Source organism: Mauremys mutica, chromosome 15 (genome assembly GCF_020497125.1).
Source record: "Mauremys mutica isolate MM-2020 ecotype Southern chromosome 15, ASM2049712v1, whole genome shotgun sequence".
NCBI lineage: Eukaryota > Metazoa > Chordata > Testudines > Geoemydidae > Mauremys > Mauremys mutica.
Window position 1 is genome coordinate 12,717,594 of NC_059086.1, and position 17,689 is coordinate 12,735,282.

Genomic DNA, 17,689 nt, shown 5'->3' on the forward strand with positions numbered 1-17,689 from the left:
AAGAATGTCTTATGAAGGCCAGTGAAATTTTATGTCCTGATAGGAAGAAAGTTTTTGAAGGCATAAGCTTGTCTGCAAATACAGTTGCCTGCAGGATAACGGATTTAGCTGATAATGTGCAAAAACAATTGATTCAAATGGCAAAAGACTTTGAAGTATTTGCAATTGCTCTTGATGAGAGTACAGATGTATCAGATACCACACAGTGTGCAGTGTTCATTAGAGGTGTGGACTGCAATTTGAATATAACTGAAGAATTGCTAGACTTAATGCCACTGAAGGGTACCACAACGGGACGTGACATATTTCAAGGATTGGAAGAGTGCATTGAAAAAGCTGCGCTGCCATGGAACAAACTCGTATCTTTGGTTACGGACGGTGCGCCATCAATGTGCTCTGAAAACATTGGTGTGGTTGGATTATTGAAGACCAAACTGAACAGCCTCAATATACCAGGAATTAGCTTCACCAGTATACATTGTATTTTGCACCAAGAAGCCCTGTGTAGTAAAAGTCTACAAATGAAAGAAGTTATGGATGTAGTTGTTAAAACTGTTAATTTTATACGTGCACGAGGGCTGAATCACAGACAGTTCACTTCTTTTCTAGCAAGTATGGACAGTGAATATGGGGAACTTCTGTATCACACTCAAGTTAGATGGCTGAGTTGTGGAAATGTTTTGAAGCGTTTTTTTGCACTTAAAGAGGAGATTGATTCCTTCATGAAAATGAAAAACAAGGAGGTTCCACAGCTTGCTGATTCCACTTTTATCTGCAACCTTGCTTTTCTAACAGATGTAACTGATCACCTGAATGCACTGAACTTGAAACTTCATGGTAGAAAACAGGTGATAACACAGATGTATGACAGTATTAAGTCATTCAAAGTCAAGCTTACTTTATGGGGAAAACAGCTGACTGCTGGCAATTTGGTCCATTTCTCAACTCTGAATTCCTTAAGAAAAGTTGAACCCAAATCCTTGAAAGAATATGCAGAGATCATTTCTAACTTACACAAACAGTTTGATGTGCGGTTTAAAGATTTCAAGGCACTTGAACCACATTTTCAACTTTTTTCCACACCATTTGCTGTTGAAATTGACAATGTTGCAGAGGAAATGCAGATGGAGTTAGTGGAGCTTCAGTGTGACACGATTTTGAAGCAGAAGTATACAGATGTTGGAATTCCAGAATTCTACAGGTTTCTTTCACAAGAAAGATTTCCCATGTTATTCTCTGCTTCTGCAAGGATAATGGCAATGTTTGGAAGTACATATATATGTGGACAGTTTTTCTCTTCCATGAAGATTAACAAATCTGTGTTAAGGTCAAGGCTCACTGATGAACATTTGCAAGCAACACTGAGATTGCTTTCGTCTCAGGATATCAAACCTAATATTGATGCTCTGGTTGATGCAAAACGCTGCCAGCTAAGTGGCCAAAAATGAAATGACTGTCAAAATTAGCACTGACGTTTCACATTACAGTTAAAGAAGTTAATAAAAAAGTTAATAAATTGACTTTTAATAGCATACTATATTTTAATACTATACTACTATATTACTCTTCATTTTTTTTTCTGCCTACCTCCAGGCGCTTCCCGCCGCCAAGCCGCCAAACAGCTGTTGGTGGCGCTTAGCACGTTCCAGGAGGGAGGGGGGAGGAGCGGGGAGCCGCGCGCTTAGGGGAGGAGGTGGAGAAGAGACAGGGCAGGGGTGGGGCCTCATGGAAGGGGTGGATTGGGGGTGGGGCCAGGGGCAGCAAGGGGGCGTGTCAGTGATGCGGCCCTCAGGCCAATGCACTAGTCCTCATGCGGCCCTCGGGGTCATTTGAGTTTGAGACCCCTGCTCTAGAGCACCTGGCACTGGCCACTGTTGGTAGACAGGATACTGGGCTAGATGGACCTTTGGCCTGATCCAGTACAGCCATTCTTATGTTCTTATGAGTCTGGTGGCACCTTAAAGATTTATTTGCGCGTAAGCTTTTGTGGGTTAAAAAAACACTTCTTCAAATGCATCGGATTATTGGTGGGATTTTTTTATTCAGCCCCTGGACATTTTTTTTTCTAAATAGTGCATTGAATGGAACATAAGATAATAAGAATGGCTCTACTGGGTCAGAACAAGGGTCCATCTAGCCCAATATCCTGTCTTCTGACAGTGGCCAGTGCCAGGTGCCCCAGAGGGAATGAACAGAACAGGTAATCATCAAATGATCCATTCCCTGTCCCTCATTCCCAGCTTCTGGCAAACAAAGGCTAGGGACACCATCCCTGCCTATCCTGGCTAATAGCCATTGATGGACCTATCCTCCATGAATGATCTAGTTCTGTTTTGAACCCTGTCATGGTCTTAGCCTTCACAACATCCTCTGGCAATGAGTTCCACAGGTTGACTGTGCATTGTGTGATGAAAGACTTCCATTTATTTGTTTTAAACCTGCTGCCTATTAATTTCATTTGGTGACCCCTAGTTCATGTTTTGTGAGAAGTAGTAAACAACACTTCCTTATCTACTTTCTCTATACCAGTCATGATTTTATAAACCTCAATCATATCTTCTCTTAGCCATCTCTTTTCCAAGCTGAAAAGTTCCAGTCTTATTAATCTCTCCTCATACAGAAGCCGTTCCATACCCCTAATCATTTTTGTTGCCCTTTTCTGAACCTTTTCCAATTCCAGTATATCTTTTTTGAGATGGGGTGACCACATCTGTACACAGTATTCAAGATGTGGGAGTACCATGGATTTATATAGAGGCAATATGATATTTTCTGTCCTATTATCTATCCTTTTCTTAATTATTCCCAGCAAGACCTAAAAAAGGAAGAACTAAAAAAAATCATTTTGAATCAACTGAAATGCTTCAGTCATCACAAAGTGCTTTTGTCTCTTGTGTTGTTTTTTTTTAATCAGTTTGGCCATTTTGGTGGGGGGTTTTTCAAATTGTTGTTTGTTTTTTTGTTTTGTTTTAAACTGGCCAAAATTAAAATAAAAAAAGAACAGTTTGAATCAAAAAGCTGAAACAAAATATTTCACCCCTTTAATGTCATAATGCTCTGTGGTACTTGTTTTCTATTAGCCTTAAATGGAGACAAAATAGGATAGCGTCTATGTGGGGATGGATTTAAGCTGCTTTGGGTACCTTATCTGTGCATTTCCATATTTTCACATCTTTGGATTTCTCGTAAGTGCAACCTTAGATTTGAATTTTAAGGGTTTCTAACTTTTTAAACATGCTATCATTCTTGAAAGCTAACACACACACATAAATATATGTCACTGATACATGACTACATCATTAACTTTACTATAAGAAGCTTATTTGTTTTTGTCGAGGAACAAGTTTTAAAATTTGAATTACAAAAATTTAACCAATTAACTTTTGGGCCTCTGTAACAGATGGCAACTAGCCACATCAAGTAAACTACATTATATCTCTTTCTTTTTGCTTCTTCCCTACAAAGTGTGTGTGTGTGTTGGGGGGAGGGAGTTGAAAAGCTTTTTGAACTCTGATTAACTCCTTTAATTTAGGGTGTCAAGATTCAGGAAACTCGTGTCTGATTAAGTTCAAACTTTGTAGAAAAATTCTACTGTCCTTCAGATCTAACCTCCCAACTGGTAGGTCAGTAGGGTTTGTAACTGAAATGTAGGGCCATGTTCACCAGTACACTATGACTAGAAAGCAGCCGTACACCCAGCATAGTGCCAAATCTGGCCCCTGGAATCTGGCAACCTTAACCATGGAGTATTTGCCACCACTTCACAATATCATTTAAGATACTGGGCCCGAACCACCATGTTGTTACATCTATTTTGCCTTGATGGTCCAATTAAACCATTGTAGTCACATCAGCATAAAATTCTATAATGAAGTAGTGAATCACACCCCAGGTATTCAAAGAGTCAGATCAAAGTTCACCTTTATCTTCTGTAGTTTGCTTTCGTCTCTAATGATCTTTGAACCTTGTCATGTTGACTTAATGTTGATGTAACGTACTTTCATTGTCCAACAGGAAAACTGTTTTCTGTCTGAAAGTGACAGATAAAAAGAGAAATAGTGTGAACTAGATCCCTTTCTCAGCTGGAAGTTAAAAGGCAGACACAGAGACCAGATTCCCTTCAAAGAGCAAACGTAAGTCTGAACATGAGCACTATTGAGAATAAAAACATCTTCTGTTTGATTGTGCTGTGAATGCAATGGTTTGAAACTCTAGTCAAATTATGATTTTTCAATCATTTTTCTTCATCTCTTTGCTTAATTTCACTTTCCTCTATATAAAGGTTTGTTGGTCACATTATTTGACTAGCATCATCCCCCATCACTGATATTCCAAAACATCTAAATATTAGAACAAAAAAAGTCATTAAAAAGGAAATCCGTTTATTATTTTTTTAGTGATACTAGTGCTACAAATTTGCCTGACACTTTACAGAAATAAGAGAAGCCAAAAGACTATTCTGAGGGAGACTGAGTTATAGCTCTACAAAGAGAATTTAAACTAAACTGTTACTGATTCTCCAGTACCTAATCTTTGTTCATCCAGAGTGACTAGAAAGTAAGTCGCCCATTACAATGTCATGCTGGTACCAAGGTGGAGGAATACTGTACGCTTCCCTTAGTTCTTTCCTTCAGAAAAGGTAACACAAAAAATGATGACTTTTATTTGCCCATTTTAACCTCCTCAGTTGAAGGAACATGCAAGGGTTTTTGCTGATATTTTTGGTGAAAATTGGTTGAAAAATAATTAATCTAATTATTTCTTTAGAAAGGATTTGTAGCAATACTATTTAGGAATGTGCTTATTTAAGTCTGCTTCAAGTATATTAATTAACACCACAAGCAATGACAGCGAAATCAGAAGTTGAGGCTATGTCATGCCCATCAGAACCAATTGCCAAGTAGTAGCTCAATATAGTCATCACGCTCCATCACACCAACAAGCTCCATACACGCTCCATTTCATTTCAACATTATTACACATTAAAGAACTGAAAACCCCAAATTCTAACCCTGTGTATAGGAATTGTGTAGTGTCCCTTTAAATAGTTTGTGAGCCTTTACTCTATACCTGTTACTTTGTTACAGAACTTCTTGTGATTGTACAAATGCAGTATATAGTTTAATAATGTGTGTTGAATAATTATTTTCTGATTCTTTGAATATCTAAATGTAAATGTCTGTGTTTTTTATAAAGTAAAAAAAATGTTTGGTATGTCATCAACTTTGCATCCTTTGCTTGCCTCGTATATGGTATGACTGTAAGTTTAAATCAAAAGCCTGATTCTACCTCCCTATTTTACATGAATTGCTGTGTTTCACCAGCACAAAGCATGGAGAAAGCTGGATTAACTGGTGAGCTGGGGATTCTCCCAGTATGACCCCATGTCACCTTCTCTTAATCTTTGGTGTAGAGTGCAAGTCAGGAGTGTGGCCAGGGAAGGGTGCCTGGCTGAATTCCTACCATACGTTCAAGATCATGGGTTGATGGATCAGTCCAGTGGGGACATTAACAGCCAGTGCAACTTATTGGAACCCCTCTCACCACTAACCACCAAAGTGGAGTAGGATGTGAAAGGAGGCTTAAAGTTACCTTTGAGACCCATCTTCTTCTGGATTCAGCCTAAATTTTCTTATCAAGTTCTAAATACAGTATCGCTCCAGCTGGTATCTGGCCACACCCAAGTTGTCTGAGCATCATTTGTCTAGAGCTCTCCAATGGTGCAGGACAGGGGAGTAACATCTGGGGCATGAGGGCCCAAACAGGATGTTTTAGAAGGAGCCTTTGGGGGTTCAAGGGTGATCCCAAGTATCCATGAGTGAGTCAGGTGAGAGTCCCTTCTAAAGCTGGAGGCAAAGGGTAGGACACCTCTTATTGGCTACTGTGCACCTTGAAAACAGACAGCACTGGGGTAATGACCTCGCTACACACATACATGCCTGAGTGACAAACAGATAGTGTAAGCATCAGAGACAGACAGCATTTAGTGACGGTTAATAAGATCAGTACATGGAAGGAGGAGAGCCAGGATTTTTTCAGAGGCCAGGAAAAGGAAAGGAAAGGCTAGAGGCACATAGATCAGAGCCTAGGACAATGGGAGGCAACAGGTCGATGTTGCAGGGTGTCACGTGACTGGGTATATACAGCATGAGGCTACTTAAGTGTCAGGGACGTGGGAGGCTGAAGCCCCCAACATGGTCTAGCACCTTAGAGGAATTTATTCCTAGTCTATGTCTATCTACAGTCAGGGGTGGCTCTAGACATTTCACCACCCCAAGCACAGCGGCATTCTGTGGAGGGCGCTCTGCCGGGTCCGCTGGTCCTGCAGCTCCAGTGGACCTCCTGCAGGCGTGCCTGTGGAGGGTCTGCTGGTCCTGCTGTTCCACCGAAGCCGTGGGACCAGTGGACCCTCCGCAGGCAAGCCGCCGAAGGCAAACTGCCTGCCGCCGACCGGCAGAGCGCCCCCCACGGCATGCCGCTGCAAGCACACGCTTGGCGTGCTGGGGCCTGGAGCCGCCCCTGTCTACAGTACTTACTTGACCCTCATCACTGCAGTATCTGAGCACCTCACAACACCCCTTCGAGGATCAGAAGCACTAAGGACCAGATTTGTAAAAGTATATAGGAGTTGTGGAGCTCAGTGTTGCAAGTCTAACTGACTTAGGACATGAAGGAGCCAAAATCCCATCCCTAGCACACTAACTACTTGCTATACAGAGATTCAGGCTCACCCTAATGTTATCCCTCTGAAGCACTGAAAGGGGGACCTAATAGATGGAGCTGGAGGAGCCATGCCCTGTCCCTGCTGCTCAGGGTCAGCTCTGCATCCATGCCATAAGGGACTTAGAAAGGACCATCAGGACTTTACAAAGAGTGGACACTTTGGTGCATCTCTGAGGCTTGGAGGTTTCCTAACTGCTATCTATTTCCCTAGAGACAGGCAGCCCCAACACCACAGTGTAGAGCGATTAGGAGCAAGAGAGAAATTCTCCTTGGCACTGGAAACTGCAGACACCACTGACATTCCCACAAGGGGCCCATGTGAGACAGCATAGCCTGGACAAGTAGGAGATGGCTATTACAGATGAGTGTCACACAGAGATGGCATTCACAGCCAAGGGTGTAGATACCCAGGGTCAAGCCATTACCCCATGTCATGGATTCACAGGCTCCGTGCTCTCTCAGCTTCATACAGTCACTGGGAGGAACCCTCCTTCAATGTGACATCCTTTCTTAGGGGTCCACTCTCTCTCTGGTGGTTAAGCTCTGGGCTCCACCGCCTCGTGGAACCACACATTTCTGAACCTCCAGCACGGGTGTCATAGTCTGAGTGCTCTGAACCTGCTCTGGGAGAAGCTTAGCCAGGACTCTGGTGCAGCATGACTCCCCTTAGGGCATGCTGTCCAGGGGAACTCTCAGCCAGCGTTGTAAAACAGAAGGTTTATTAGTCAACAGGAACACAGCATAGAACAAAGCTTTCAGCAAAGTCCATCTAGGGGGGATCCAGTGCTTGGTGCCCTGGACTTCCCCCTGAGTCCCAAACAGGAGACTGACCGGTTCCAGCTTTCTGACCCCAGACATGCCTGTTGCCCATCCTTGTTCCTTTGTCTCTTTCCCAGGCCAGCAGGTCACCTGGTCTGCATCAACATCTCTGGCTGATTCTTGCAGAGGATGGGGGCCGGCCATCAGTTGTCAGGCAACAGAGTGTTGTTCATTCTCTGTCCCAGGGAGCCAGTCAGCAATCACACCTGCCCTCTAGGTATCGCTGTAATAATCACACACTCTTATCCCACCACCTAAATACTTGAGTAACACATAGGGGAAACTGAGGCACACACACTGTAATGAGAGAAGACATTAAGAACATTCCCACTTGGGCATGTCCCCCCTCAGCATTCACACAATTCAAAACCTGGAGTTCACAACTCCTGCTTTGTGGGGCTTTGCACAGAAGCTCATTCTCTAGTGAGGCATTTCCTTAATGACTGTGATAATTTGTGGTTCTTTTTAGTTGTGCTGCACATAGGCTTCCCGGTCCTGGTCCTCAGCCCAGTAGGCGAGGCCTCCATTACAACTGTATATCAGACAAACTTTGTCCCAGTGAAAGTATCACTTGGGTGATTTGTTACTTATCCTGTGAACCCTGAATTTCATAATTTCACCTGGACTGTGCCCTTATCAACTGGGAATTTATTGCATAGCTGGCTTTATTGTTTAAATGCAGAAATGTCCCGGGGGTTATTTTGCCTATTACAAAGACTTTTGAAAATCTGCCAGCTTATATGGCAGATGTTCAAAGACACATATGGAAGTTGGGTATGCAAATTCCACTGACTTTCAATGGGAACTGTGTGCCTAACTCCCTTAGACTTCTTTGAGAATCCAAGCCTAAATCTCCCACATTTTTGTATGTTTTTTGCATTAGCAGTTAAGGAAAACAGGACGCTGAAAGCTTACACCCTGCCTTGCATTAAATGTAGATCTAAAACTTCACATCTACTTATATTGCAAGAGAAAATGTTTTAGGCAACAATTTTTTCAAAGTAACTACTTAATCTTAATTATAGCTATAGCTCGCAGCGATAGCTTTAAAGTTGACTAACACTTTCTACTAACCCCTCTGCTTTAGGTTGCTTAAAAATTTAGCCAACTTTAATTGTTTGGGATGAAATAATATGTACTTGGTCTCTCCTTAGGGTTATATTAGTTTTGCAGCAAAAAATATCTATCCCTTTCTGAGAATGAGCCTGGGAGAAAATAATGAAAGCTTGAATCATAAAGGCAGAAGAACAAGAAGGCAGAATTAAGGTTGCATGGGCAATCTTAAATGTAGCATTTCCTAAATTTTTAGTGTTTTGTTTTTAGTTTTTTGTTCTTTTGTTCTTTTTCATGGATTAAAAGAAAAAAGTAAAGAAAATTATGGAAAACCCCCCACCCCATAAAGATCCTATTCAGCCAGGGCTAGATCCACAAAGGGACTGAGGTGGCAGCTAAGTAGGGATTTGGAAGATCTAAATGTGAGTGCTTAAAGTGGCAGTTGGGCACCTAACTCAGTTGGCAGCTAAATTTGCACCAGTATAGTTTTCTAGGCCCCTAAACTTCCTCTGGTGGACATAAATAAAACTGCCTTATTCCTGATGGGATCCACAAATCTGGCATTCCCCTGTGGGTCCTGACCCAGTGTGTATCATGGTAGTAGCGCTCACCCAGGATGTGGGAGCATGAGATTTAATTTAATCTGCCTAATTTAGAGTAGGAACTGGACCCCCTGTCTTTCACTTCCCTGCTGAGTGGCGTAACCACAAGGCCATCAGGCATTGCAGGCTGCAGGTTTATTTAGGTCAGAGAAAGGAAGAAAGAGAAATTGACTCTATAGTCCAGTGTTTGGGCCATGTCCGGGGAGAGGAGAAAGGCACATTTCAGCTCTAGTGAATTTTTACGTATTTTATAAACAGCACCAACCAGCAGACATTTGGATAACCTGGGCCACACAACCTTGCTTTTTCTGAGAGGAAGGGCTGACGGAGCTCAGGTGACTAACTCCATGAGAGGGTTGACAGCTGTGAATCCTGAGTAGAGATAGGAGCCTGACTACCTTTGACAGGTGAGGCTTGTTATTATTTGAATCATTGTAGTGCCGAGGATCCCCATCCTTGAACCAGGACCCTACTGTGCGAGGTGCTGTACATTATGTATTAAGGGTGTTACGGTCATGCCTAAGTGCCCCAGTCATTGAACAGGATCCTGTCACAGGTTGTGGCTTCTCTCCAACCTTTCTCTGAGCAGAAACTGAGCAGACTCCAGTAGTTGTGCCTTCACCATACCCTTTTATTGAAGTTTCCTCCCATTTCCACAACAATCCCCATGCTATTTACAGCACTGACACTGCATTTTGGCCCTCTCCCCAAGCCCTGGGTGGAGCAGAGGTCTCCCTCCCTTAAGGCCTCCATGTAACTGGGCTCAGCTAGTCCGGTCCCCTCTCTCTTCCCCTTTGGAGGAAAATCCTGACTCTTTATCAGCTTTGGGCTGATGGGGCAGTTGGCTCCTTATCCCACCCAGCTGACCAACCTGATTGTCTAATTACCTCCATCTGCTTTCTCAGTGGGAACTAATTAACATCTGAGTGGTCAGAGTGCAGGCTTGCCTGTTTGCCTCCTGCACTCTGTCACAGGCTCTGTACATAATGTATGAGGTGTCTTATGGTAGTGCCTGGAAGCCCCAGTCATGGACATGACTATCATTGTGCTAGGCTGGGGTGGGCCACATCCGGCCTGCATGACCGTCCTGCCTGGCCCCCGAGCTCTTGGCCCAGGAGCCTAGCCCCCAGCCCCTCCCCTGCTGTCTCCCCTCCCCTGCAGCCTCAGCTAGCTCCCTCCCTCCACCGCCAGCACAATGCTCTGGGCAGCGGCGCTTTGCGCTCCTGGGGCAGAACAGCTGCTGAGCCCGGCCTGACCCAGTGCTCTGTGCTGCGTGGTGACGAAGGCAGCATGGCCCGGCTCCAGCCGAGTGGCCCGGCGTGGCTGTACCGCTGCCAGCCACCGGTGCTCCAGGCAGCATGGTAAGGGGGCACGGAGCGGGGGGGTTGGATAGAGGGCAGGGGAGTTCGAGATGGTGGTCAGGGGGTGGGGGTGTGGATAGGGGTCAGGGCAGTTGTGGGGAGGAACATGGGGTTGAATGAGAGCAGGGGTCCTGGGGGGACAGTCAGGAAGGAGCGGGGGGTTGGATGGGGCGGCCGGGGACAGTCAGGGGTTGCAGGGACAGTCAGGGGACAGGGAGAAGGGGTGGTTAGAGGGGCAGGGATCCCAGGAGGGGCATCAGGGGACAGGGGGGTTGAATGTGGCAGGAGTCCTGGGGAGCAGATAGGAGGTGGGGGCCAGGCCACGACCCCCTCCCCTAACCGGCCCTCCATACAATTTACGAAACCTGATGTGGCTCTCAGGCCAAAAAGTTTGCCCGCCCCTGTGTTAGGCACTGTATATTATTTATCAGGCATATTGTGGTAGCACCTAGGTGCCCCAGTCATGGACAGGACAGGACACAGTACTAGGTGCTGTGTATTATTTATTAGGTGTGTGTCAGTAGTGTAAAGAGGGATTTATTATGAAAGTGTTAGACAGCCTGACCTTTTAGGTCACTGGTATGTTTATTCTAATGACATATTAGTAATCTCTGTAATAAAAAATAATTTAAAACAGTAAATCATAACATCAAGATGAGTATAGAATAATGGCTCTCCCTACCATATCTTGGCATTTTTGTTGCTTAAATAAGCCGCCTGGTTATGATTTTAAAAATATGTATACTTTGAAAAAAAAACTTCTTTCAGAAAAAAAACCACAGCCAAAAAGAAAACAATAGGTAATTATGCACTAATTTCCAAAAAACTTCACTGCACTGAATTTTATTGCACTTTATATTACGTTGTATCGATATACCCTTGATAGATTGTCTGTTATAGTTAACAAGGTTTTTTTTTAAGAACTCCATGTTGAAATTTAGACAAGTAAATTAGTTACAAGAAAAACGAATAACTAACAAGATTTATTTATCCTTTTGTAAGGCTCTACGGGATGGAGTTCATATTTGAATTTTATTGTTAAATTTATTAAAGTGATATAGTATGATAAAAAATCTTGTTTTCTATTTTTTTTGTTAATTTATCTTCTCATTTAACAATCTTTAGTTGATGAAATGTATGCAATATATGAACTCTGTTCTGAAGAATGAAATAGCTGAATAATGGTCTTGGACCTAGGCTCTGGCAATAGAAGTTTCACCCATGTACAGAATATGAGATTGAATAATCAACATAGATAAATTTGAAGATTTTTTTTCTTTTATAGGAGGACCCAGCATAACAGAACGCAGGAAAGAAATGGGTAAGTCTGAACTGATTTTCAACACTTTAACTGAAACACAAAAGTTCTCACAAAAGGAGAGGTGAACAACATATACCTCTACCCCAATATAACTCTGTCCTGCGGAACCAAAAAATCTTACCACATTATAGGTGAAGCCGTGTTATATCGAACTTGCTTTGATCCGCCGGAGTGCACAGCCCCGCCCCCGTGGAGCACTGCTTTATCGCGTTATATCCGAATTCATGTTATATCGGGTCGTGTTGTATCGGGGTAGAGGTGCATTTCTTCAAATAAGTGTATCTTCCCTTCACACAAATACCAGACCTGCAGCTTTTCCAATTACAAGAGGCTGTTCAGCTCAACCACACAGAGCACCCTAGTGCTTAATGCAGTCCTGATACTTCTCCCCTCCCCTGGTAATTCCCCATTATTACCTCACCCACATTACTCTTATTTACCCCTATTTCTGTAACCACTCATCACATCCCCATCTATCCTAGGCTTTCATTCCTCCAATACATGCAGACTTAGAAATTCTCTGGAGTCAAACCAAATTACTGGGATTCTCTGGAGAAGGGAGATCTCTTTCCTTCCTCTATGGACTGATAGATGGAGGAGACCAACTGGTGAGCTGAGTGAGGTGGCCACAGGAGCAGAGAGGGAGGCGTATAGGTAGCCAGCTAGTGGCCACTTGTACATGTGCTGGGCCTGCTATTGAATGATGCAGTACCTCTTGGTGTATGGCAATTTAGACAGCCACCTTGTATGTTTCTGTCTAAAGCAAGGTTATCTAATGAAACATTTTTTGACATATTTCTAATTCCGAGTTTCCTCCATTATACAGTGTCTCATAAATTAGAATGATGTTTAGATGGAAAGTCACCTGATATTCCCATTCTGACTAAAAATTTCCAGGGTGTACATGTCTACCTATTGATCTAATCTCAACATATCCCTTTTTCAGATAATGAGAAAGCAGAAGTCAGTGAACACAAAGGAATTATTGCAAATATTTTAGCTCTTGGGAGTTGGCCCATGCAGCTGTGCAAGAATAAGATCCAAACCCTAAATCCTTTTGGTGAGGAGTAGGAACTTTTACTTATGGGGAGGGAATGGAGATGTTGCAGGTATAAAAGGAGTCAGCAAGGGTGAATTGAAGTGACAAGGATTCCCACTCTTGTGCCTGGAAGAGGAGAAAAGCAAAATCTATTACCTTTCTCCCATCCCAAACAGAAATATTTAATTATTTTTACAAAGTGGAGCGGCTCCAAGAAAGGAGATTGACCACATAGCCTGGGGGTGAGGAGATCTCCCTAGTAAATGGGTGACTGTAATCAGTTGGTCGGGGCTCGACCCTCCAGCGGGCAGGAGGGGAGCCACACCGACTCACTTCTTATCTCCTGCTAGTCTGTAGGAGTGACAGGGAACGACGTTAGGCGGCCCAGACCCTTCAGAGCAGGGGCTGGGCAACAGCAGTTCAGGGCTCAGGTCCTTACGCAGGAGCTGAGCAAACAGCGGTACAATTAGGCCCAGGACCTCTGGAGCCGGGGCTGGGCAACAGCAGTACAAATAGGCCCAGGCCCTCTGGAGCAGGGGCTGGGCAACAGCAGTACAAATAGGCCCAGGCCCTCTGGAGCAGGGGCTGGGCAACAGCAGTCAAATAGGCCCAGGCCCTCTGGAGCAGGGGCTGGGCAACAGCGAGATATCGGGCTCAGTGTATAAGCCCAGGCCCTAGCTTAGGGCGGGGCAGCAACAAACACAGGGCTCAGATCCTCAGGCAGGGCTGAGCAGCAGTTCAAGTTTGGGGGCTCAGGTCCTCAGTCAGGAGCTGAGCAAACAACCGGTAAGTCCAGACCTTTGGGTCGGGGTGCTGGTGTGAGAGGGAGACTGCCACCCATGAGAGGAGTGGCAGGGGGGACACAGGCCCACCCACTCCACTGTGTCCCAGCCCGGGGGCCTAGCAGCGGCGTGGATCCGCTGCAGTCAGTGGGGATCCTGGCCGCAACACACTGACATCGGCACTTCAGTGCCTGCAGCCTGACAGGGGTCGGCTACCCCCGGGCTACACTCCATTTCCCCCTCAGGGCCTACCTCGTCGGCCGCACTGGGGTCGGGCCAGTCCGTCTGCATCGGCTCCTCTGGAGCAGGGCTTGGCGGCAGGTCCGGCAGCTCCTCCGGGAAGTCGGGCCAGGCCTGCTCGGGCGGCTCCTCCGGGTAACAGCAGGGCCTGGGGAGCTCCTTGTCGTAGCGGGCGCTAGGCAAGCCTGGGGGCTCCTCGTCGTAGCGGGCGCTAGGCAATCCTGGGGGCTCCTCCCAGTACCGGCTCCGGGGAGGCTCCGGGGACTCCTCGTCGTAGTGAGCGCGGGGAAGCTCCGGCCAGGCCGGGTAGCTGCCTCGGGCTGAGGAGGGTTCCCAGCCGGGAGCTCCCGCCGGCACGTCTGCTCTCGGCGGTGGCTGGCCTCTGACTGAGCTCTGGTGCGCTCCTTTTCTACTTCCTGCCCCGCCCCTTGACTTCCGGGGGGCGGGGACTGGTGGCGGTAGCTCCGCCCACTGGGGGGTTGGCAAGGGAGCTCCCTCTGCCGGGCAGGAGGGGAGCCACACCGACTCACTACACTGACCCACATTCAAGTCTTTGCTTTGTATGAGGCAGAATAGGGACAGAAATTTGGGTTTTCCTCACCACGGTGGAACACCCTAACCCTTGCACTGTTAGAGGTTCTGGGTTTGGGCATATTCTGGTTTTGACCAGAAATTTCACCCTAGACCTCAGTAAACTTCCTGAAAAAAAATATATTTCTAGGGAAAACAGGGTGAGAGAAAAGAGAGACAGGCAGGGAAAGAAAGCAGATTGAGTGAAGAAAAAGGATCTGATTTTGAGTGTCTGCTGGTCCCTTTAGAGTCCTCCAATAGTCCAGAACTGGCCAACCAGTGGTAGCCCAGGTGTAGGAGCATTCCTCAGTGTTCTGGCTTTGGTAGAATGACCCCATTCCACTCCCCTCAGAGCCATTGGTGTTAAGGTATGACTGGGGCATGGCCGAGGGTATTTTGAGGACATGTGGGGCTATGGCAGGAGTTCAATCCCCTCCAACTAATCTGAGCAATTCCTTGTAGCATACATCGAGGACTGTTCCTATCCCTGATAGGCCCCAAAATCTATGAAATACCAAGATAATGCAGTCACCATTAATCCTCATCCTTTTAATTCATCTGGGAACCATGACTCAGCTCGAACTAAGAATTAGACCTGGAACATATTTACAAAGAATAGTAACATAAGTAGACCTAGGTAATTCAATATATTAAAAATATCATTTTTCCCCAGACCAAATCCAGGAAGAAAATGGTGAGTTTACACTGCTTTCTGAAACGTGACCTCACACAAAGGAGTTCTATCTATCTATCTATCTATCTATCTATCTATCTATCTATCTAATCTTTAAAACACTGGGGTATCCCAAGTGGAAGCTACCTCAGAGAGTTAACTTTGCTTAGATATCTAATCAAAGTGATGAAAACTCCGTGCTGGAAACTGGCACCGTACTCTTTTGAAGTCACAGTTGCTCTTTCCAAATATAGTACATTATTTAGCGGACATTTCATATAACTCCCAACTGAACATTGCAGTGGAAGTCTATTTCGATATAGGGTTTTCAGTGTTTGTGTGTACTGGTCCCAGACACTTCAGGTGCACCTTTTGCTAGGTAGTAAAAACCTGGAAGATGTTGCTGTAAGTGTCTTAGTTCAAACACTAATTGGTTTTAGATCCACCTGAGACACCAAATAATTCAGGATCCATTTGAGGGCAAAGGTTTTTTTAAAGGACAGGGAGGGCCCAAATTTATTAAAGTGATATATTCTGACAAACAATCTTGTATTCTTTTTTGTTAATTTATCTTCTAATTTAACAATCATTATTTGATGAAATGTATACAACATATGAACTCTGTTCTGAAGAATGAAATAGCTGCATAATGGTCTTGTACCTAGGCTCTGACAATAGAAGTTTTGTCCATGTACAGAATATGGGACTGAATAATTAACATAGATACATTTGGAGATTTTTTTTCTTTTATAGGAGGACCCAGCATAACAGAAAGCAGTAAAGAAATGGGTAAGTCTGAACTGATTTTCAACACTTTAACTGAAACACAAAAGTTCTCACAAAAGGAGAGGTGTACAACGTATTTCTTCAAATAAGTGTATCTTCCCTTCACACATAAATATTTGTTACTGGCTATGCAGTAGCATAGCAGAACAATTTTTAGGCTCCAAGCAGAACAATTTTTAGGCTCCAAGAATTGCTATTAATGAATTTATAGATTTGTTGCCCTTTCTCACTCTCTTTGAATAGTTTGTTCTGTTGGAAGGGCATTGCTTGGTAAAGGGATTTGTATGGAAGGATGGGTAAAGGCTGAAAGTCTGGCATTCCTAAGATGTAGAACTAAGGTTGTGGTGATTGCTCTGTGGTGCACACTAATTATGGTAATGATAAAGTGTGATTTTTCTGACTTTGATTTCTTATGATGTACAATTTCAATAATTTATCAACCTATTTAGATGCAGTCATTTTATATTCTTTTGTTTAATTTGCAATAAAACAAGGCTGTGCCAACCTAAATATATATAATTTCTAATTCTTCAAATTTTTATTTTGTTTTCAGAGCATGTTAATGCAGAAAAAAGTCTACCCTTCAGGATTTTTGCACTCTTGAACTTCCTGCCACAAACAATGTTCATGTTGCGAGGTAGGGTTAATTGGAATCTCAGGTGTTTCTTTTCTTATACCTGGGAGATGATCAGCAAAGTCGATCATGCTTTCCAGGGCCGCCCAGAGGGGGGGGCAAAGGGGGCAATTTGCCCCGGGCCCCGGGCTCCGCAGGGGCCCCCAAGAGAAGAGTGGAGGCTCCCGCCTCCGCCCCTCTCCTGGAGCCTCAGCGCATCAAGCGCCGAGTCTCCGCCGGGGCCCCTGAGCCCCGCCCCGCTCAGAGCCGCGTGGTCAGGGGGCGGGGCTGGGAGCTCCAATGGGGCCTGAGCCCCGCCCCACTCAGAGCGGCGTGGGGAGGGGGCGGGGCTGCGAGCTCCGGGCTGAGCTCCCAGCCCCGCCCCCTCACCACGCGGCTCTGAGCAGGATGGAGCTTTGGCCCCGCCGGAGACGCGCTCGGGTAAGAGGCCGGGGCCGGGGCCGGGACCGGGGGCGGGGGGGGAAGCGGGACCTGCCCCCGCCGCCACCGAAGCGCAGCCCGGTCTTCGGCGGCGGGGGGCCCCTTCTGTTCCGGGACCCGCCGCCGAAGTGCCCCGAAGGCCCGCGGCGGGGACCCCCCCCGCCACCGAATTACCGCCGAAGGCCGGGCTGCACTTCGGCGGCGGGTCCCGCTTCGGTGGTAATTCGGCGGCGGGGGGGCCCCCGCCGCGGGTCTTCGGGGCACTTTGGCGGCGGGTCCCGGAACGGAAGGGCCCCCCGCCGCCGAAGACCCCGGGCCCCCGGAATCCTCTGGGCGGCCCTGATGCTTTCTACTGTGGACGGGCCTGTAACTAGAGGAAGAAAGCCAGAGAACCAGGTTATAGGAGAAGTGAGGACAACACTGAGTGGTGATGGCAAGGAGCAGTAAATTAGTGTGGTGATAGGTACAAAAGATCAACTGAATAGGAGAGGGTTTGGGGGCAAAGCAGGGATTGCTGGGGACTGTATTTGCAGAGGATCATGTAAGTTATTGGGTAAGACAGGGAAGGAAAAGGATGAAATATGTATTTATGTGGGTGCTTGGGATGCTGCAGTAGAGGATGGGCTGAAGGCAGGAGGATGAGTATAAATAAACAGGCAGAGTTCA

At 45.7% G+C, this 17,689-nt stretch overlaps 1 protein-coding gene across 15 annotated transcripts in view; it reads left to right on the forward strand.

Annotated features, from left to right (window-relative positions):
* Positions 1–4,010: 4,010 nt before the first annotated feature.
* LOC123350396 (butyrophilin subfamily 1 member A1-like) overlaps positions 4,011–17,689 on the forward strand; it is a 40,333-nt gene continuing 26,654 nt past the window's right edge. For 2 of the 15 annotated variants that reach the window (XM_044988974.1, XM_044988980.1), the window contains exons 1-4: positions 4,011–4,133; positions 11,844–11,879; positions 12,826–12,939; positions 15,937–15,972. In XM_044988974.1, the coding sequence (XP_044844909.1) occupies positions 11,876–11,879; positions 12,826–12,939; positions 15,937–15,972 (154 nt within the window). In that variant the 5' untranslated portion in view covers positions 4,011–4,133; positions 11,844–11,875. Of the gene's footprint in view, positions 4,134–11,843; positions 11,880–12,361; positions 12,488–12,825; positions 12,940–15,183; positions 15,205–15,936; positions 15,973–16,522; positions 16,607–17,689 lie in introns of all 15 variants that reach the window. The other 13 variants (XM_044988967.1, XM_044988976.1, XM_044988978.1 and 10 more) reach the window with 13 other exon arrangements.